The 23,139-nt window shown below is 39.7% G+C and overlaps 1 protein-coding gene across 3 annotated transcripts; it reads right to left on the bottom strand.

The window, feature by feature from the left end:
- Positions 1–1,964: 1,964 nt before the first annotated feature.
- CDKN3 (cyclin dependent kinase inhibitor 3) lies at positions 1,965–22,472 on the bottom strand. 3 transcript variants are annotated; one of them, XM_032251105.1, is made up of 8 exons: positions 22,330–22,472; positions 19,435–19,517; positions 17,673–17,728; positions 10,702–10,746; positions 7,492–7,714; positions 6,235–6,266; positions 4,219–4,322; positions 1,967–2,198 (listed from the first exon to the last, which is right to left on the bottom strand). In XM_032251105.1, exons 1-8 carry the CDS (start codon positions 22,336–22,338, stop codon positions 2,112–2,114), a joined length of 639 nt encoding a protein of 212 aa, XP_032106996.1. In that variant the 5' UTR covers positions 22,339–22,472; the 3' UTR covers positions 1,967–2,111. The 3 variants fall into 3 exon arrangements, with proteins under 3 accessions (XP_032106997.1, XP_032106996.1, XP_032106998.1); XM_032251107.1 differs by lacking the exon at positions 1,967–2,198 and adding an exon at positions 3,861–3,977; XM_032251106.1 differs by lacking the exon at positions 10,702–10,746 and having other exon boundaries at positions 1,965–2,198; positions 22,330–22,437.
- Positions 22,473–23,139: the final 667 nt, after the last annotated feature.

Raw genomic sequence — 23,139 nt, 5'->3', positions numbered from 1 at the left:
AATGGTTGTATGAATACTTGAACTACAGTTTCTACCAGATACATACTTCTTCCATACCATTGTAAAGTTGAGGAATCCTAAGTTGAACCATTGTAGGTTGGGGGCTATCTGTAAAAGATTTGCTAATGTAAATTTCAGTGACTGTCTAAAGTTTAATAGAAATTGTGATTTTAAAATTGTATATGGTTATAATACCAAAATCACAAAGAAGGCCAATCTGTTATTCGTGTGTATTATAACTTTTGGCATTTATTATATGAGAAAAGAAATCCCTAGATTACTTCTGGGATATGTGATCCTCCTACCTTCCTTAATATTCTCATAAAATGTTAAGTTCTAGAAGCAGTATATGTATAAAAGTACAGTCAGCCCTCTGTATCTGTGGGTTCCAAATCTGCTGACTCAACTGCAGATTAAAACTATTTGAAAAATAAAAAATAATACCAATAAAATTGATACAGTATAACTACACCATTTACATTGCATTAGGTATTATAAGTAGTGATGATTTAAAGTATACAAATACTACACCATTTGATATCAAAGACATGAGCATCCATGGGTTTTGCTGTCGGGGGTGGGGTGGGGGCTCCTGTAATGAATCCTAAGGATACCGAGGGATGATGGTATTAACATTGATCTTATATTACGGTACATACTAGTGCTCTGAAGTTCCGAACAGTGCTGGTAATTGTTTTCCAGTATTTTGTGTTGAAATTCAAGCAGTTCATCAGCAGCAAGAAGAGTACTGTGAGACAAAGTAAGACTTTTAGTCACTGTATGATATTTTTTTTTTTTTTTTTTGAGCCGAGTTTCTGTTTCCCAGGCTGGAGTGCAGTGGCGCGATCTCGGCTCACCGCAACCTCTGCCTTTGCCTCACCGCAACCTCTGCCTTTGCCTCCTGGGTTCAAGCGATTTTCCTGCTTCAGCCTCCCAAGTATCTGGGATTACAGGTGTGCACTACCATGCTCAACTAATTTTTGTATATTTAGTAGAGATGGGGTTTCATCATGTTGGCCAGGCTGGTCTCAAACTCCTGACCTCAAGCGATTCTCTCACCTTGGTCTCCCAGAGTGCTGGGATTACAGGGTGAGCCACCACGCCTGGCCAGTCATTGAATAATTATTTAAAAATGAAATTTTGATGTGGCAAAACTGTCTTTTGAAGTGCCTATGAGTCTGCAACCTGGTGGTCATAGCCAAATACCCACTGGTTCACACTTGTAATTACCAGTAGCCAAGAGAGCCATGTGACTACTGTAAGCCCTACTGAAACCACCAATTGATTGACTGTTAAAACAAGTGTGTCTGTTTGACACATTGTGTGATCCTTGTCTACAGCCCAAATGACTGTTTTGGGTAACTCAAAGTTGAATTTAAAAGTGAAAAAAATTAGGTTTGATAGCATAGGGGGAAGTGAAGGAGTAAGAGAGTTGGAAATTGTAAATCTGTAGCTAAGTACTTTATGAAATAAATGTGAAAGGATTAAGCTCATTCCGTGTAGTTCTAGGGTGGGAAAAAAAGTGGAGCAGCTGTCTGAACTAGTGAATTCTTCATCTCTGAAAATGTTCCAGCAGATAGTGGATACACACCCTTGGGGCTGATCCAGCACTGGGAGGGGTGACTGCAAGACTCACAGGATCCTTTTCAATTCTGTAGATCTATGAAGTAAAAAGCGGAAGCAGTTTTGGGAGGAATAGAGGGGGAGGGGACATTATTTAAAAGTAAGTTTGGGCACTCATACTAATTGTCATACTTACTGCTTTGTCATATGCTACCCAGTGGTTACAAACAGTAAATGAAGTACAAGTGCAGTACTAAATATTAAAAAGATGTAGTCAAATATTTTTCCATATGCTTGTTTTCAGCATTACCTCCAGGTAAAATATACCAGAGCAACCAGTTCAAAAAGGCAAATTTCATACCAATTTTCCTATCCTGCTATAAGAAATGAAAGAGACACAATGAGTTTTGTCAATAAAAGCTTTAGGAATATCTGCACATGTACATTTACATTCAAGTTGATGACACTAGCAGTTTCATTTCAATATAAATTATGCTAGAGAACTCTGACATTTCAGACATGGTCATATATGTGCTATTTGAAATTCTTCATCTTGATACCGATCTTGATCGTGAATCTCTTGATGATAGATATGCAGCTAATTTGTCCCGAAACTCATGAAGATAATTGTATTGCTGAAAAAAATAAAGATACATTGAAATACACTGTAGAAAACTAGTTATCAGTGTGGGCACAACACTAGCAGGTATCAGGAATAAAAAAAATACTTGCTAAGCACAATTCTACATGTTTTTGGGTAAGGAGGCATTTGCAGCATAGGGAAGTTTTATCCTTTAGTAAAGCCATATAGTAGTGTGAAAAACTTGCTCTAAAAGTCTCGAAAAATCAGAAGGTGAAATAAATACAGACGGATGTGTTATAAGTCTAAAATGCTTTCTCTCTTTACTTACAGGACCAAATAAGATTTAAAAAGCACATAATGGCATTATATTTGCTAATGTTTTTCCCCCCTGCTAAGTAAGAAGGACAGAGCACTTTCTGTAGCAAGTAACTGGTATATTTAAGAGAATACATTACTTCATTTATAGAAGCCCTAGTCATCTGCTTTTTGTGATGACATAATCCACTAGGAATAATTTTCATAGACAATATTTTTTAAAAACAAATTGTATCACTAATCTCAGCAGATACGCAAAATAAAAGCCTTGAATAATTTATCCGGAGTTTTAATCGCTTCCCAGAAGATATTTTTACTCTGCCAATCATTTCATTTCATACTCTTATTAGAAGTGGAAACTGCATTGCTAACATTAGCAAGCCTGTTTGCCACAGAATGCTGATGTGATAAACTGACAGTCTGTAGTAATGTGGGCTTAATTATCTGCAATATTAAAGATATAAAACATGCATGTTCATATTTACATCTGACCATGGCCATGTATTTTGTTTTCAAGAGAAGAGAGATGAACATTTTAGATTTGAAGCTTTATTTCTTTATTTATTGAAACAGGGTCTTGCTCTGTCGCTCAGGCTGGAGTGCAGTGGTATGATCTTGACTCATTGCAACCTCTGCCTTTTGAGTTCACGTGATTCTTGTGCCTCAGCCTCCCAAGTAGCTGGGACTACTACAGGCGCATGCAACCACCCCTGGCTAATTTTTTAATCTGTAGCAGGGATGAGGTTTTGCTATGTTGGCCAGGGTTGTCTTGAACTCCTGCCCTTCAGCGATCCACACAGCTCAGCCTCCCAAAGTGCTGGGATATAGGCATGATTCACTGTGCTGGGCCACATCATTTGATTTTAACACTAGGGGAGTTCTCTGTTTCAGACCTGTACAATAGAGTGGATCCTGCATAGATTGTCTTGTGAATGACCTTATTTAAGCCCCAAGAATCAGGTTGCTTGGTGAATTTATCAGTAATTATAGTAATTCACTGTTAATAACACTGGTTTAGACCTCTAACCCTGGGAAGATGGGCTCGCAATTCTAGGGAGGTGCCTAATGGCCAGGATTCTTCAGTGCCCACTCCTCTGATGAGTGGACTCTAATGCTGAGAGGGCATGCTTCCGAAAGGAAGGTGCATTAGCTTTACAGACCTACAAAATAAAGTGTAATCTGCAGAATCTTTTCAGTAACATGATTAATGCAGTATCCTTGGCATTGCTAATGGAGTGTTTTGAAGTGTTAGGGGAACGTACATGTGGAAGATGTCCCCAGTTATCCACAGCAAAGGATAATTAGCATTGCTTTCTTTTTTTTGTATTATAGTCATTCATCTATCTTTTGTAAATGTTTTGGTGACATAATAGGATCTTCCTTAGTTTTTTTTTTTTTGGCCAAGAATCTACCCAAGACCTATCAAGTTTATATTAATAATAACTGTCTCATTGTTGTAGGTGAGAGGATCCATTCCCAAAACTGACTGGTGCAAAAACTGAGCAGTAGGTAGATCCTGGAAAAGTAAACCAGGAAGTTCAGCATATTCATTATCTTGTTTGAAATACTGCGTGCCATTTTAGACTACCTGGATTATATTTACATGTAAATTTTTAAAAACTAAAAGCCTAAGCAAGTGGTATTCGCATAACAGAGTGCTTTGGATTTTAATTTCACTACCCTTTTGGTTACATATGAATCTTTATTTGTAACAGCTACCCCAACCACAACCGAGCAAGCACTGCCCACCTCCTCACCTTGATGGTCTGTATCGCCCCAGATCCTCTTAGGTCGCGCAGGCTGTCTATGGCTTGCTCTGGTGATACTGTGTCAGACAGGTACAGTAGGAGACAAGCGGCCACTAATGGAACATGACAAAAAAATAATGTCATTAAATAATTATTGACAGGGTAGAGCATTTTATATTTAATAAGACTTCTGTTGACACAGAAGACTGGTGTAATTGTTCCAAATGAATTAAAAGCCTGAACTTTTAATGTGTGTTTTTGACAGTTAAATTATGATCTTAAATGACCATATGGTTGAATGAAAGTTTAACATTGGCTTCATTCTTTCATCCGTTTTAAGTGTTCATCCATTCAGTGATATTTAGTATATTCACAGATAGATGCAACCATCACCACAGTCAGTTTTAAAGCATTTGCTCACCTCAGAAAAAAGTGTACCCTTTTACTATCTTCTTCTATTCCCATCAGCCCCTACCCTGGGCAACCACTAGTCTACTTTGTCTCTGTAGATCTGCCTATTGTGAGCAATCACATCAATGGAAACATACAATATTTGTGTGTGTGTGTCTGATTTCTCTTAGCATAATGTATTCAGGGTTCATACATACTGTAGCATATGTTTGTATTTAATTCCTTTTTATGATCAAATAATATTCCATTGTATGATATGCCACACTGTGTATATCCATTTGCCAACTGATGGACATTTAGGCTCTTTCCGTTGTTTGGCTATTATGATTAATGCTGCTATAAACATTTGTATACAAGTTTTTGGGTATATACTTTGGAGTGAAATTGCCGGGTTATATGTTAATGTTTACCTGTTTGAGGAACTACCGCTAGACTATTTTCCAAAGCAGCTGCACCATTTTACATTCCCACCAACAGTGTATGATGGTTCAAATTTCTCTACATCATTGCCAATACTTGTTATTTTTCATTTTTTTAAATAATACCCTTCCTAATGGGTGTCAAGTGGTATGCATTGTGGTTCTGATGTGTATTTCCTGATGATTAATGATACTGAGCATCTTTTCATGTGCTTATGGACTATGTGTGTATCTTGCCTGGAGAAAGGTTTATTTGGATCCTTTGCCATTTTAAAAATTATGTTGTCTTTGTTTATTATTATTATATTGAGAGAGAGGATCTCACTTTGTCATTTAGGCTGGAGTGTAGTGGCGTTAACTCGGTTCACTGGTGCCTTGACCTCTTGGGCCCAAGTAGTCCTCCAGCCTCAACCCCCCAGGGAGCTGGGGCTACAGGCATGCACCACTATACCTGGCTAATTTTTGTATTTCTTGTAGATTCGAGGTTTCACCATGTTACCCACGCTAGTCTCAAACTCCTGAGCTCAGGTGATCTGCTGCCTTGGCCTCCCAAAGTACTGAGATTACATGCATGAGCCACCAGGCCCAGCCTATCTTTTTATTACTGAGTTGTAAGAGTTCTTTTTATATTCTGGATACAAAGCCTTTATCAAATACATAGATTGCAAATATTTTTTCCCATTCTATGGCTTGTCTTGTCATTTTGATAGTATTCTTTGAAACACAAAAGCTTTCTATTTTGATGCCATCCATTACTAAAAAAAATAACTATTACTCCAGTGTGGCATTTCATGAGCTCTTTTTGTTTTTCCTAGTATGTTTTTAAAAATTTTTAAATTAACATATAGTAATTAACTTTTGTATTCATAAGTAGTTACCCATGGAAACTATTTGGAGGTTACTGTATTATAACACCGACACAGGAAGAACATCAGAAAATGTTAAAAAATAAGAATGCAGGTGTTAAGACTTGTAAATGATGTTTTGCCAGAATCCTCCAGAACAATGCTGAAAATAGCTCCCACTCCCACCCAAGCTTTCCAGGGAACACCATGCTTAGGGCCTTAAGTAATCCTTTGAGTCTTAGCAAACTTATATTGTGGTTGGTTCCATTTTAATACAAAATGATCATATGGTCCAGAAACAGAATTTCGTCTATTTTGAAGCTAAAAAATAATAGAAATAGATTTCTTACCAAGACAAGATCTCCCAAGTCCTCCATAACAGCTGAAAGGGAAATACAGTTTTGAAGTTTGTACATTTCATTCCATCCCCAGTTACAACTAAAGACTCACTCTTTCTGCCTTCTATTTATAACTCTAATGCCTAGCACAGTGCCTTGTGCACATAGCTTAATAAATCTTCTATTTGGTGAATTCCTACTCATCTTTTAAAACCTCAAATTCCATTTCCTAAAATGCCTTTGTGCTCCTACAGAAAGGATCATTCTTCTGTGTGCCGCCTCTCCTGTCTTACTGCACTTAAATGGTAGTGTTGTTAGTTAGAAGTTCCTTGAAAGTGGGAACTATGCCTCCTTTGGTAGTTGCAGAGTGTGGCACACAGTAGATGTAATTGGTTGAATTATGTTCCCCCAAAAGACATGCTGAAGTCCTTATCCTATACCTGTGAATGGGACCTTATTCAGAATTAGAGTCTTTGCAGGCATATTCAAGTTCAGAAGAATTAGAGTGGGCCCACATCCTAGATGACTAGTGTCCTTACAACAGGAGAACACCATGCAAAGACACAGACACGCAAGGAATAGTGTGATGACAGAAGCGTATTAGAGGGATTCGGCTGCAAGCCAGGGCCTGCCAAGGATTGACGGCCACCACCCGAAGCTAGGAAGAGGCACGGAAGGACTCTACTCAGTCTCAGAGGCATGGCTCTGCTCTCACCTTAATTTCAGACTTACATGCTCTAGAAATGGATAATAAGAAATTTCTGTTGTTTTCAGCTACCCAGTTTGTGGTACTTTTTGTTAAAATAGCCCAAGGAAACTACAAAATACAGTAGGCAAGCAGTGATCACTGATTTTATAAAGGGCGGAAAATGCCCAGGCAGAACCAGTGAGACGGCACTGGTAGACAACAGGACAGTGAAAAAGGTATACCCTGTGCTGAAGGATCAGCTCTGTAGCTGTCTCACAATGTGGGTCTCAAAGATGGCAGGACGGAGAGAAAATAAACCAGTCACTGTAGGATACCTTTAAAAGCTCTGGGACAATGAAAAATTCCAGTTGTCAGATGCTTTATTTTATGGGAGACTGAAACATTCAGCATATGCACAGTTACCCGTCCACTGTCTATCCTGCTTTTCTAGTGCATCATTACCTTTTAATCCTTACAACAAACTATGAAGCAGGTAATAACTGAATAGGGCTACAATAGTTTCAGAAATCATTTTGTCTGAGACATTTCTCATGTAGCATATGGAGAAAAGGAGAACGTACTGTATTAAGGTTTTTCGGTTATTTTTAAGGCAGATTGCAAGCTCCTCCATTATTTCACAGCAGCAGGCTATGTCAGGAGTACCTCCATCTGTGATTGGATGATGATGGGTGATGATTCCATACTGCTGGTAGAGATCCAGAAGGTTTGGGACTCTATATTTTGACAGTTCCCCTCTGGTGCAGAAAACAAATATGTCTTGTATACCACAGCTCTTTAGTTCTTCTGCCAATAGACCAGGATACACAGAGACACACACATAGAAAACATCACACATTTAAATACCAGCAAGAGGGAGAATATGAAGCTAAGTTTCTTAAGCCAAAGTAATACCAAATGACAATCTATAAATCTGAAGTGCCTATTGATATATCTGAATCAAAAGGCGACGAATTAAGCCTGGTTTTACAAGTCAAAATGTCTCTTACTGAATTTCAAGATAAGTCAATTGCTGTTCTTGCAAAAATTTTTTTTGCAATAAATACTGGCTTAAAATAACTTAATATTGAGTAGCAAACACGGTTGACTTTGTGAGAAAAAGAAAAAAAGTGCTATCAATTAAGGAATGATAGATCTATGTTCAATTAAGGAATGATAGCACTTTTTTTCTTTTTTTTTTCCACAAAATCAACCATGTCTGCTACTTCATCACTTAGCTGTTTGCTTGACTCTGAGTATTGCATACAAAGTCTCCAGCAGGGCCCTGGCACCAGAGTGCTAGCATTCTCCCTCATATCTGCACTGTAACATATCCTTGTGTATTTAATTTTATTGACTAGGTCTCCAGAAAATAAAACATTAACTGTATTAAGCTTATGTGAACTAGCTATTTTCATAATAATGATATGAATACTATAGGCATTCTATACACTGGAACTTCTTTATGGCAATATTCACTATAGAGCATTTGGTTTAAAATAAATAATTCTGGCTGATCTAAGTGCCCCGAACCCCAGCCCTCTCCCTACCCCTTAAATCCAAGGACATTTAGCTATTTAAGTACAGAGTATTTTCTCATGAACTAGTCCCTGAGATATACAGTACTGTACATCTGTTTGCCTCTTGTACACATTTGGTAATTTTTATTATCCAGTGATTTTCCAACTTTCTGAAAAATGGCTGAGGAGGTATCTCAGGAACTGCTGCAGAGAGATTCTAGGTCTCCCATCGAATATTTTGACCTGTTTTATGTACTAGATTCCATTTCAGATTTCATTGCAGAAAAAAAAGCTTTTAGAAAAAAAATTGGAAACCACTTTTATAGAAAATGCTAAATGAATATGGCAGTCAAAATGTACAAGACTGACTTTGAGCCAATGATTTAAATTACACATATTTGCTTATGACCTAAATGTTCTCCAAATGTAAATTTCCTAGCATGATGGGTGTATCTAAAGCAAAAAGTTTTTATAAATATACAAGGGTCAACTATCTATTAGGGTCTTTAAGTCTTTCTTTGGTAGGTAAGGAATATATATATTTTTTGAGGCAGGGTCTTGCTCGGCCACCCAGGTTGGAATGCAGGAATGCAATCTCATCTCAGCTCATTGCACTCCAGCCTGGGCGACAGAGCATGACTTGTGATCTGGGCACCATCTCAGCTCACTACAGCTTTGATTTCCTTGGTTCAAGCGATGTTCCCACCTCAGCCTCACATGTTGCTGGGACTATAGGCGCATGCCATCATGCCCGGCTAATTTTTGTATTTTTTGCAGAGACAGGGTTTCGCCTTATTGCCCAGGCTGGTCTTGAACTGAGCCCAAGCAATCTACCCGCCTTGGCCTATCAAAATGCTGGGATTACAGGTGTGACCCACCGCACTTGGCCAGGAATAAAGTTTTAATTAGCAAACTGATGTTCTGGAATAACCAGGAAAAGGTTTTAAGGTTCAAAAATTCTATACTGGTCAGAAACAAGCAATATATACATTTTAATTTGCCGTACTCTAAGGACATTGGTAGAACTAGTAGATTTGAGACATTCCAGGCCAATCAGAATAAAATCTTTTGAAAAATTCACATTTGTGGGCTGAGCATGGTAGCTCATGCCTGTAATCCAACACTTTGGGAGGCCCAGGTGGGGGGATCACCCAAGGTCTGGAGTTCAAGACCAGTTTGACCAACATGGAGAAACCCCATTTCTACTAAAAATACAAAATTAGCTGGGCGTGGTGGCACATGCCTGTAATCCCAGCTACTTGGGAGGCTGAGGCAGGAGAATTGCTTGAACCTGGGAGGCGAAGGTTGTGGTGAGCTGAGATGGTGCCATTGCACTCCAGCCTGGGCAACAAGATCAAAACTGTCTCAAGAAAAAAAAGAAAAGAAAAGAAAATTAAGAAAATCCATATGTGTTAGTATCATGCAATATGTGAATTCCAAATTGGAGCAGATTATGAGGATTATTAGACTTGTGGCTATACTGGTATGAACATCCTTGAGCATGCAAAAACCAGTTCCCACTCTGTCTTTTCCAACTAGATGCTGGCTCTCAACATTTTCCATCCAGGATTCACAATTTCACTGTTGACTTGGAGTTCCCAGCTCAGACTTAATTTCTACTACCACAGTCAAGTCTGCAAGGAACAGCAAAGACCTGGGCATAGCAATATGTCAGTTTTCTATTTACATACTTTTTCCCCACCAACTTCTACCTCAAATGCAGTTTATATGTATAATATAACTACAACAATCAGTGAAAAGCAACTCCATGCGTAGGTAAATGCTGAGTCCTCTGTGCCCTTTCACAAATACCTCTTTACATATTAGAATAAGTCTATAGTTTGAAACTTCACAAAATATTAAAAATGTATTCTTATATTAAAAATAAACTATTGTTTGTTCCTTTTGACAGAGAGATTTTCAATGTTATTTATTTAAAAAACCCATTAGGCCTGGAATCCTAGAACTTTGGGAGGCCGAGGTGGGCAGATCACGAGGTCAGGAGTTCGAAACCAGCCTGACCAACATGGGGAAACCCTGTCTCTACTGACAATAAAAGAATTAGCTGGGTGTTGTGGCATGTGCCTGTAATCCCAGCTACTCAGGAGGCTGAGGCAGGAGAATCATTTGAACCCGGGAGGTGGAGGTTGCAGTGAGCTGAGATTGCACCATTACACTCCAGCCTGGGCAACAGAGTTAGATTCTGTCTCAAACAACAACAACAACAAAAGCCCAAAAAATCCTATTAGTGTGGTTGTGTGATATTACACCTACCTGTGTCTTTTTCAACATTTCTTCTAACATCTTTAAATTTACAACCTATAAGTAATAATAAAGCAAGTAAAAAGGTCAGCTTTTGGTCATATATAACAGATATGTTTAAACACTTACATAGATAGCTACTTTATAAAGTCATTCCACATGATCATTGATATGTTTCAGTTCTAGTCTCAACGTGAATGTCAATTTCTTCTATTTCTAGGAATATAATTACAGGGGTTCATCCTCATCAAGGATTCTGTATTCTGTGTCTCTTCTGTAGCAAGTACCTGGTTATAGTCCTCAGCCTCATTTTTACCCCAGGCTTTAAGCTTTATTAAGATGGGAAAAGCAGAACTGAAGAACTGTGACTGCAGATCTGGAAGGGACAAAAGGTAGACCTATGTTTCTTTATCTAGAGTCCACCATGAGGGCTTCTCAAAGTGTGTTCATCTGTGCTGACAGTCTGTGAAATTTCCTTATTGCTCAGTACAGAGAATGATGTATATTGATAAGATACTTGTTCTAAATACATTGTTGGCATGGATGTGGTGAAAAGGGAACACTTTTACACTGCTGGTGGGAATGTAAACTAGTACAACCACTATGGAAAACAATGTGGAGGTGCCTTAAAGAACTAAAAGCAGATCTACTATTTGACCAAAAATCCTGCTACTTAGGTATATACCCAGAGGAAAAGAAATCATTATATGAAAAAGATACTTGCATACACATATTTCTAGCAGCATAATTTGCAATTGCAAAAATATGTAACCAGCCCAAATGCTCATCAGTCAATAGCAGACAAAGAAAATGTGAGATTCCCAGGCAAGATGGGCAAATAGGAATAGCTCTGGTCTGCAGTTCCCAGAGAGCCCAGTGCTGGGAAGATGGGTGAGTGGCACCTGGAACACCAGCAAGACAGAACCTTTCACTGCCCTGGAAAGGGGGTTGAAGTCAGGGAGCCAAGTGGTCTTGCTCAGTGGATCCCACCCTCAATGGAGACCAACAAGCTAAGATCCACTGGCTTGAAATTCTCTCCGCCAGCACAGCAGTCTGAAGTCAACCTGGGACACTCAAGCTTGGTGCGGGGAGGGGCGTGCCATTACTGAGGCTTGAGTAAGCGGTTTTCCCCTCACAGTGTGAACAAAGCCACCCGGAAGTTCGAATTGGGTGCGGAACCCATCACAGCAGCGCAAAGCCGCTGAAGCCAGCCTGCCTCTCTAGATTCTTCCTCTCTGGGCAGTGCAACTCTGAAATAAAGGCAGCAGCTCCAGCCAAGGGCTTATACATAAAACTCCCATCTCACTGGGACAGAGCTCATGGGGGAAGGAGTGGCTGTGGGCGCAGCTTCAGCAGACTTAACCGTTCCTGCCTGCCAGCTCTGAGAACAACAGATCACCCAGCACAGTGTTCAAGCACTCCTAAAGGACAGACTGCCTCCTCAGGTGGGTCCCTGACACCCATGCCTCCTAACAGTGAGACACCTCCAGCAGGGGTTAACAGACACCTCATACAGGAGAGCTTTGGCTGGCACCTGGCAGGTGCCCCTCTGGGATAAAGCTTCCAGAGGAAGGAGCAGGCAGCATTCTTTGCTGTTCTGCAGCCTTCGCTGGTGATACCAGGCAAACAGTGTCTGCAGTGGACCTCCAGCAAATCCAAGAGACCTGAAGAAGAGGGGCATAACTGTTAGAAGGAAAACTAACAAACAGAAAGCAACAGCATCAACATCAACAAAAAGGACACCTACACAAAAACCCCATCTGAAAGTCACCAACATCAAAGACCAAAGGTAGATAAAACCACGAAGATGAGGAAAAACCAGCATGAAAAGGCTTAAAATTCTAAAAGCCAGAATGCTTCTTCTCTTCCAAAGGATCACAAGTCCTCGCCAGCATGGGAACAAAACTGGACAGAGAATGAGTTTGACAAATGAGGAGAAGTAGGCTTCAGAAGGTGGTAGGGGGAGATAATAACAAACTCCTCTGAACTAAAGGTACATGTTCTAACTCAATGCAAGGATGCTAAGAACCTTGATAAAAGGTTACAGAAAGTGCTAACTAGAATAACCAGTTTAGAGAAGAATATAAATGACCTGATGGAGCTGAAAAACACAGCACAAGAATTTTGTGAAGCATATACAAGTATCAATAGCAGAATCAATTCAAGTGGAAGAAAGGATATCAGAGATTGAAGATCAACTTAATAAAGTGTGAAGATGGGATTAGAGAATAAAGAATGAGAAGGAATAAACAAAGCCTCCAAGAAATACGGGACTATGTGAAAAGACCAACCCTACGTTTGATTGGTGTACCTGAAAGTGACAGGGAGAATGGACCCAAGCTGAAAAACATTCTTCAAGATATTATCCTTTACAGACAAGCAAATACTGAGGGATTTTGTTACCACTAGGCCTGCCTTACAAGAGCTCCTGAAGGAAGTACTAAATATGGAAAGGAAAAACCGGTACCAGCCACTGCAAAAACATACCAAACTGTAAAGACCATCGACACTATGAAGAAACTGCAACAACTAATGGGCAGAACAACTGGCTAGCACCATGATAGGATCAAATACATATATAACAATAATAACCTTAAATGTAAGTGGGCTACATTCCCCAGTTAAAGGACACAGACTGGCAAATTATATAGAGTCAAGAACTATCGGTGCTGTATTCAGTAGACCCATCTCGTGTGCAAAGACATACATAGGCTCAAAATAAAGGGATGGAGTAATATTTACCAAACAAATGGAAAGCAGAAAACAGCAAGGGTTGCAATCCTGGTCTCTGATAAAACAGATTTTAAATCAACAAAGATCAAAAGAGACAAAGAAGGGCATTACATAATGGTAAAGGGATCAATGCAACAAGAAGTGCTAACTATCCTAAACATAAATGTACCCAACAGAGGAGCACCCAGATTTATAACACCAGCTCTTAGAGACCTACAAAGAGACTTAGACTCCCACACAATAATAATGGGAGACTTTGACGCCCCACTGCCATTATTCGGCAGATCAACAAGACAGAAAATTAACAAGGATATTCAGAACTTGAACTCAGATCTGGACCAAGTTGACCTAATAGACATCTACCGAACTCTCCACCCCAAATCCACAGAATATACATTCTTCTCAGCACCACATCACACTTATTCTAAAACTGACCACATAATTGGAAGTAAAACACTCCTCAGCAAATTCAGAAGAATGGAAATCATAACAATCAGTCTCTCAAACCACAGTGCAGTCAAATTAGAACTCAGGATTAAGAAACTCACTCAAAACTGCACAACTACATGGAAACTGAACAACCTACTCCTGAATGACTACTGGGTAAATAACAAAATTAAGGCAGAAATAAATAAGTTCTTTGAAACCTATGAGAACAAAGACACAGTGGACCAGAATCTCTGGAACACAGCTAAAGCAGTGTTTACAGAGAAATTTATGGAACTAAATGCCCACATGAGAAAGCAGAAAAGATCTAAAATCGATACACTAACATCACAATTGAAAGAACTAGAGAAGCAAGAGCAAACAAATTCAAAAGCTAGCAGAAAACAAGAAATAACTAAGATCAGAGCAGAACTGAAGGAGATAGAGACACAAAAAAACCTTCAAAAATCAACAAATACAGGAGCTGGTTTTTTGAAAAGATTAACAAAATAGATAGACAACTAGCCAGGCTAATAAAGAATAAAAGAGAGAAGAATCAAATAGACGCACAAAAAAATGATAAAGGGGATATCACCACTGATCCCACAGAAATACAAACGACCATCAGAGAATACCATAAACACCTCTATGCAAATAAACTAGAAAATCTAGAAGAAACAGATAAATTTCTGGACAAATACACCCTCCCAAGACTTACCCAGGAAGAAGTCAAATCCCTGAATAGACCAATAACAAGTTCTGAAATTGAGGCAGTCATTAATAGTCTACGAACAAAAAAAGCCCAGAACCAGAGGGATTCACAGCCAAATTCTATCAGAGGTACAAAGTGGAGCTGGTACCATTCCTTCTGAAACTATTCCAAACAGTAGAAAAAGACAGACTCCTCCCTAGCTCATTACTTCAGGCCAATATCCCTGATGAACACTGATGCAAAAATCCTCAAAAAATACTAGCAAACCAAATCCAGCAGCACATCAAAAAGCTTATCCACCATGATCAATTTGGCTTCATCCCTGGGACCGTACGGCTAGTTCAACATATGCAAATCAATAAATGTAATTCATTACATAAACAGAATCAATGATAAAACCACATAATTATCTCAATAGATGGAGAAAAGGCTTTTGATAGAATTCAACACCGCTTCATGCTAAAAACATTCAATAAACTAGGTATTGATGGAATGTATCTCAAAATAATAAGAGCTATTTATGACAAACCCACAGCCAATATCATGGGCAAAAGCCAGAAGCGTTCCCTTTGAAAACTGGCACAAGACAAGGATGCCCTCACTTACCACTCCTATTCAACATAGTATTGGAAGTTCTGGCTAGGGGAATCAGGCAAGAGAAAGAAATAAAGGGTATTCAGATAGGAAGAGAGGAAGTCTGTGTCTCTGTTTGCAGATGACATGATTGTATATTTAGAAAACCCCATTGTCTCAGCCCAAAAATTCCCTAAGCTGATAAGCAACTTCAGCAAAGTCTCAGTATAGAAAATCAAGGTGCAAAAATCACAAGCATTCCTATACACCAATGATAGACAGTCAAATCATGAGTGAACTCTCATTCACAATTGCTACAAAGAGAATAAAATAGGAATATAACTTATAAGAGATATGAAGGACTTCTTCAAGAAGTAGAAGCCACTGCTCAAGGAAATAAGAGAGGACACTAACAAATGGGAAAACATTCCATGTTCATGGATATGAAGAATCAATATCATGAAAATGGTCCTACTGCCCAAAGTAATTTATAGATTCAATGTATTTCCATCAAGCTACCACTGACTTTCTTCATAGAATTAGAAAAAACTACTTTAAATTTCATATAGATCCCAACAAGAGCCCATATAGCCAAGACAATCCTAAGCAAAAAGAACAAAGCTGGAGGCATCATGCTACCTGACTTGAAACTATACAACAAGACTAGAATAACCAAAACAGCATGGTACTAGTACCAAAACAGATATAAAGACCAATGGAACAGAACAGAGGCCTCAGAAATAATGCCACACATTTACAACCCTCTGATCTTTGACAAACCTGACAAAAGCAAGCAATGGAGAAATGACTCCCTATTTAATAAATGGTGTTGGGAAAACTGTCTAGCCATATGCAGAAAACTGAAACTGGGCCTTCTTTATATGTTACACAAAAATTAACTCAAGATGGATTAAAGACTTAAATATAAGACTTGAAATCATAAAAATCTTAGAAGAAAACCTAAGCAATACCATTCAGGACCTAGGCATGGACAAAGACTTCATGGCTAAAATACAAAAAGCAATGGCAACAAAAGCCAAAATTGAGAAATGGGATCTAATTAAACTAAAGAGCTTCTGCATAACATAAGAAACTATCATTAGAGTGAACAGGCAGTCTACAGAATGGGAGAACATTTTTGTAATCTATCCATCTGACAAAGAGCTAATATCCAGAATCTACAAAGAACTTAAACAAATTTACAAGAAAAAAACATACAACCCCAACAAAAAGTGGGCAAAGTATATGAACAGATACTTTTCAAAAGAAGACATCTATACAGCCAATAAGCTTATGAAAAAAAGCTCATCTGGTAATTAGAGAAATGCAAATCAAAACCACAATGAGATACCATCTCATGCCAGTTAGAATGGCAATCATTGAAGTCAGGAAACAACAAATGCTAGAGAGGATGTGGAGAAATAGGAACACTTTTGCACTGTTGGTGGCAGTGTGTAAATTAGTTCAACCATTGTGGAAGACAGTGTGGTGATTCCTCAAGGATCTAGAAGCAGAAATACCATTTGACCCAACAATCCCGTTATTGGGTCTATATCCAAAGCATTATAAATCATTTTACCATATAGACACATGCACATGTGTTTATTGCAGCAGTGTTCACAATAGCAAAGACTTGGAACCAACCCAAATGCCCATCAGTGATAGACTGGATAAAGAAAATGAGGCACATATATACCATAGAATACCATGCAGCCATAAAAAGAATGAGTTCATGTTCTTTGCAGGAACATGGATGAAGCGGGAAACCATCATTCTCAGCAAATCAACACAGGAACAGAAGGCCATATACCATATGTTCTCACTCATAAGTGGGAGTTGAACAATGAGAACATATGGGCACAGGGAGGGAAACATCACACACTGGGGCTGTTGGGGGGTGGGGAGCAAGAGGAGGGGTAGCAATAGGAGAAATACTTAATGTAGATGACGGGTTGATGGGTGTAGAAAACCACCACGGTGCATGTATACCTATATAACAAACCTGCATGTTCTGCACATGTATCCCAGAACTTAAAGTATAACAAAAAATAAAAAACAACAACAACAAAAAGAAAATATGGGGTGTGTGTATATATATATATATATATATATATATATATATATATATATACCATGTAATACTACTGAGCCATGAAAAGGAACAAAATAATGGCATTCACAGCAACCTGGTTGGAACTGGAGACTATTATTCTAAGTGAAGTAACTCAGGAATGGAAAACCAAACATCGTATGTTCTCACTCATAATTGGGAGCTAAGCTTTGAGGACACCAAGGCATAAAAATGATACATTGGACTTTGGGGACTTGGGGGAATGGGAGGGAGGGGGATGAAGATAAAAGACTACACATTGGGTACAGTGTACACTGCTCAGGTAATGGGTGCACCAAAATCTCAGAAATTACCACTAAAGAGCATATCTATGTAATGAAAAACCACCTTTTCCCCCAAAAGCTACTGTAATAAAAAATAGAAAAAAAATATATGTATTGATAGGAAGCCCATTACCGTGTTACCTACCTGGAAGAGCACATAAACCAAGAAACTGAGAACAATTCACTCGTGACAAAGGTAGCCTGAAAAGAAGAAAAATGTATCAAGTTTAGTTAAGTTTTTTAAAAAAAATGTTATAAATAGGAATTCAGTTTAATCAATACCGTTGCTTGCCACTGAATAAGGGTGTGTTAAAGTTTTATAGTGGTCACAAAATAAGAATTCATAATTAAATATCAATATGTTGGTCTCAAAAAGACATAGAAAGACTGAAAGTTTTAAAACAGGGACTCATTTTAAAAAAATAACATTATCAATGTTTTTATTGAAGTCATGAACTCCAATAACATTAAGATGTAACACAGTGAATAATGTAACACAGTGAAAGTGATATGCAATTCACTTAAGAGTAGTCCAAGGATGTAGTTTCCAGTAACATAGTTTTATCAAGATTAGAGTTTAGATCACTAAAGGAAGTTAAAAGATTATTTATTTAAGTCTTAAAAATGACAATTTAGGCTGGATGTAGTGGTTAATGTCTATAATCTCAGCACGTAGAGAGGTCAAAGCAGGCAGATTGTTTGAGCCCAGGAGTTCGAGACCAGCCTGGACAACATGGTGAAACCCGGTCTCTAGTAAAATAAAAAAACAAAAAACCAAGTTAATTTAAATGTACCTTAAAGATAATAATGCCTAGATTGCCAACAGGTAGAATACAGTATACTTACATTATCCTGTGGTATATTACCTGAGGTAATTTGTATTAGTAATCTAAGGAAAATAAATAAAAAATGACTATCTGACAATTTTCTTCCCAGCATTTATACTACATTAGTATTTTAAGATGTTTTGGTAGAGCTTCCTTAAAAGATATAATTTCATATAATGAAAACCACAGGCTACTAATTCTTTGTTGTAATGGTTTTTGGTTAAAAATAAATAATGTCAAGAAATCATATTCTCAGTTTATGGTACTCAGGGACAGAGGATCATCTTGTCTGCATGCCAGAAGATGATTTAGAGGAAAACAGGAGGCATCATATAAATACCACCTGACTTTGAAAAGTAGACAAATTTTGGTGTTTAAATGGGGATTTTAAGTGCAAATGAAAGGTAATGCTATTTGATGGAAGGACAAAAGACCGTTAGGACCCTTTTTCTCTTCTGGCAGTAGGGATGGTGCTTTCTTAAGAAGAGAGACGATTACATTTGCAGTGATGACAGAAAGCATTTGATTGCTCATTGTAGAGAATCTGGTATAACCATAAGTTACTTGCCAAGATTAAAAGGTTGATTTTATGTAGAAACTTTTTGTCATTGCATTGATGTGGCTTTTATCTTAAACAGAGTCTGTTAATAGATGCATTACTGTGACATTACTTCTAACTGTTACCTAGGATTTGACTTAATGAGAAATGACTAAACATTTCATCTCATATTTGGTATACTTTTCTTTTGTCATAAAAGAATGAGATTTTGGTACTAAATGAGAGATTATTTCATCCTACCTCTACTTCTTACTTACTTGCTTCTACTAAGGTTTTCTCAATGTATAAAGAAGGACCAAAAAAAAAAAAGGGTCTTATTCTATATCATAGATAATAAATGAATCATGGAGTTAGAATTATCCTAACTGGCTCTAAAGATTAGAATTATATAATCAGCAGGGGATTCACTTAATATTTTAAATAGGTGAACTACATTCTACTAAGATTATGATGTAACTAAATTTACATTTATGATGTAAATTATGATTTTAGCTCATCATTGATCAGAAATGCTAACATACCATGATATTTGAATTGGAGTCTGTTCATCTTCAATAGGCTCTTCGTCTGATGAGTCAAACTCACTTGCTTGTATTGAACTAGGCTTCAAAAGAAATGTTATGTTAAATAACTGTAAATAATTTTTTTGTAGTTTTAGGATAGCTAATCCTTGCTGAAGGAATCCACACTGAATTCGTATTTGCAATGCATTCAGCCATCAACCCAGAATATGCATATGATCAGCAATATTAATAATAAATGACTGATATTTACTTTCCTATTAATAATTATAGTACTGAATAGTGGAAAGAGAGTTGGATTGGGAACCAAGAAATCTGGCTTCTGGTCTTGGTTCTGCCACTTACTGTATACTCTCTGACAAGCCAGTTTATTCTGAATCTGTTTTCCTCAACTATAAAGTGAGGAGATTTATTCATTCACAAATATTTCTTGGCTACCTTCATTTGCCAAGCTCTGGAGATGCAAAAGATCTGTAAGATAAATAGCATACTTTCCGTATGGCTGGAGAGACAGATGTGTGCATAGATTACAGAAGAAAGGTATTATATAAGTGCTGAAATGGAAGCAGAACTACACACTGTAGGGCAGAGAAGAGAGTGACCACTTAAGGAGCTGGAGAAGGTTTCAGAGAAGAGATGCTTCAGCTGGGTTTTGAAGGAAGAGCAGAAGGTTTTTAAGAAGATAGGAAAGGCAGGGTGGCTTACGCCTGTAATCTCAGCACTCTGGGAGGCAGAGGTGGGCGGATCACCTGAGGTCCGGAGTTTGAGACCAGCCTGGCTAACATGGCAAAACCTGGCTCTACCGAAAATCTGAAAATTAACCGGGCGTGGTGGCACACACCTGTAATCCCAGCTACTTAGGATGCTGAGGCAGAAGCATCACTTGAACCTGGCAGAGGTTGCAGTGAGCCAAGAACACACCACTGCACTCCGGCCTGGACGACAGAGCAAGACTCCGTCTCAAAATTTAGGAAAGAAATTAAGACAAGGCAAAAGGGGAAAGGGCTTGTGTATTGAGGAACTGTGATATCAAAATAGAGATGGAGTAGAGGAGATGAAGCTAGAGAAGTAGTTTTACCCACCCTTTTTCTCAAAAAATAATCAACACATCGCCTAGTAGTTTGGTGCGGGTTGTGTACATGAACTAATCTGCCCCCAGTTTTATGAATCACTAGACTAGAGAGATTGAGATATAGTTTGTATGCTGATCTAAGCAGTTGGGACTTAATCATGCAGCATTTTGTCATGGAAGGCATCTACACTCCCTGTTGAAATTTTAAAGGATCAAAAGAAAAAGAAAAACGAAACAGAACAAAACCCACACCCTTTTCTCACTCCCTAGTTGGAACTAATTGAAAGATAAGGCATTGGAGAAGCAAACTGAGTTTTATTATTGTATATTAAATGGAGTGTGCAGCTTAAACCTGTGGCCAAGTGGGCTTGTCCCTTGTTCACCCCAGAATTAGACAAACATATCCACCCAGTCACAGGAGGCCATGAACTGTCTGGGGCTCCTGTGTGCTACAAAGTGGACCAGAAAGCACCTTCTGCAGGCAGGCAGGTAGATCCCAAGAGAGAAGGGAAGAAAAAGTTGAGATACTGGTGTTCAGTTCCTTCCAAACTTGGGGATCAGATAACTCAATGGGGACAGGTGGAGAAAGAGCTCAGGAGTGAAGGACAGCAGATGTCCCTCCACATAGCAACATAGGGATTATCAACTATAACCACTTAATGCCCTTTCTAGTTCTGAAGCTATATTCTACAACAGTCTTGGTACTGGAAAGATCACAGGATGGCCAATTTAGGCTTTTTTTTTTTTTTTTTAGAGACAGGGTCTCGCTCTGTTGCCCAGGCTGGAGGGCAGTGGCGTGATCTCAGCTCACTGCAACCTCTGTCTCTGGGTTCAAGCTATTCTAGTGCCTCAGCCTCCGGAGTAGCCGGGACTACAGGTGCGCACCACCATGCTCGGCTAATTTTTGTGTTTTTAGTAGAGATGGGGTTTCACTGTGTTGGCCAGGCTGGTCTCCAACTCCTAGCCTCAAGTGATCCGCCCACCTTAGCCTCCCATAGTGTTGGGATTACAGACATGAGCCACCACGCCTGGCCCTAGGCTATGGATTTCTGTTGCTTTGGCTGTATCTGAAGTATTATCATCAACTGCCCCCAAACGAAAGACTTCCAGTAGGTTGTCAACCCCGGTAGTAGGAAATATGGGTTAGGTGAGGAATCTTCAGCTCCTTGCCTGGATCTGCTTTTTCTTTTAAGCAGCTTTGATGATTCATATTTCAAATTTGTGTGACCCATTCACCATGCCTCTGCCAGCCATGTTTATTAATCCTAACAGAGCTGGACGTTTCCACTTCCCCAAGCCCTGTAATTCTTAACGTCACAAGAAAAGGGCAGCATTGCCAGGTGGCCCTGGGGCATGGTGACAGCGGTGATGTCGCCCACAAGCCGGGGCGTGGCATTCGTACCCATGGTTTCCCCAGTGGACGCAGGGCAGCGCCCGGACACCCTTCGGGGCTGGGATATCTCGCCCACTCATCGCTAGCACTCAAGCTCCTCGGCTTGGTTTCCTCCGTACAACGGGGCTCGGTACTCTTTGGCTGGGCGGTTGGGAGGCTTATGAGACCCCGCAGGCGACAGGTGTCAGCCCACAGCAGGTGCACAGCGAATGTCCGTCTTTCCTTCGTCGGCCATCAACCCTGTTCCTTCGCAGCCATCTCTCGTGCCCGTGGGGGGCAGCGTCACCTCCCCGACCCACAGGACGGTTACAGACAGGGCTGCCAGGGCTGCCCTCCAGCCCAGGGCTGCCCTCCGGCTCAGGATCGGGTCCCCGGGAAAGCTTGCGTCCCTGCGGCCTCGCTCTTCCAAGCCACGGCACGCCTGACTCACCGGCTTCATCGCTGGCCGCGCCACGTCGAGACCAGTGCCGCCTCCCTCCGCAGCGCCGGCGGCTCACCAGTGCCCCGCGCCGAACCCGCCCCTCCCCTTAGCTCACTGGTTCTTCCTTCTGTGATGTGGGCGCGGCGTCTTCCAGCAACCAATCAGATCCGCTTCTGGTTTCTTACTCCGCCTTTGGGTGGCCGACAGCTCGTCCTCTAATCGCTGATTGGTTCCTAGAAGACCTTTGAAAGACGCGCGGGAGGCGGGCCCTGTGAGAAGTTGATTGGCTGGAAGGGTGCCCACCTCCTCCCGCCAGTTGAGAGAGTGCAGGGGCGGAGTCGGGGCTAAAGCGTCAGAAGGCGGCCCTAGCGTTTGGGGGGACGCTGGAAAGCTATGCTTTCTGATGGCAGGATGTCACCATGGTCCATAGGGTTGGGATTTTTTGTGTTTGTGACGGAGGTCTTACTAGTTTGCCCAGGCTGGCCTCGAACTCTTGGCCTCAAGCAATCCCCCCGCCTCAGCCTACGTTGTAGCGGCTAAGGTAGGGCGTTTTTTTTCTTTAAGTTGTAAATTTTTTCTTATTTTTTAAGGGCTCGGGGAAGCACTTTATTGGATCGTCACATGACAAACATCACATAGACTTTGTAATTATATATACACATACAAATACTAGGGAAAAAACTAAAAAATCTAGAGTATAAACATATTTTATATGTTTGACGTTCTATTTTCTTTATGACTTCAGGAACTAGACAAGTGACAGTGTAGATAAATCTTCCTGTCCCCCAAATATGAATTAAATTATATTGTGTGAAGGGA

This window comes from Sapajus apella, unplaced genomic scaffold (genome assembly GCF_009761245.1).
Source record: "Sapajus apella isolate SASKATOON/1434 unplaced genomic scaffold, GSC_monkey_1.0 scaffold74, whole genome shotgun sequence".
In the NCBI taxonomy this organism is placed as follows: Eukaryota; Metazoa; Chordata; class Mammalia; order Primates; family Cebidae; genus Sapajus; species Sapajus apella.
This window is presented reverse-complemented; position numbering and strand designations above follow the sequence as displayed.

Coding starts and splice junctions, on each gene's coding strand:
- CDKN3 (XM_032251107.1), bottom strand. Junction 17,729..19,434: donor ACTCCAATTCAAATATCATG/GTATGTTAGCAT, acceptor TCTTCTTTTCAG/GCTACCTTTGTCACGAGTGA. Junction 6,267..7,491: donor AACCGAAAAACCTTAATACA/GTACGTTCTCCT, acceptor TTTCCCTTTCAG/CTGTTATGGAGGACTTGGGA.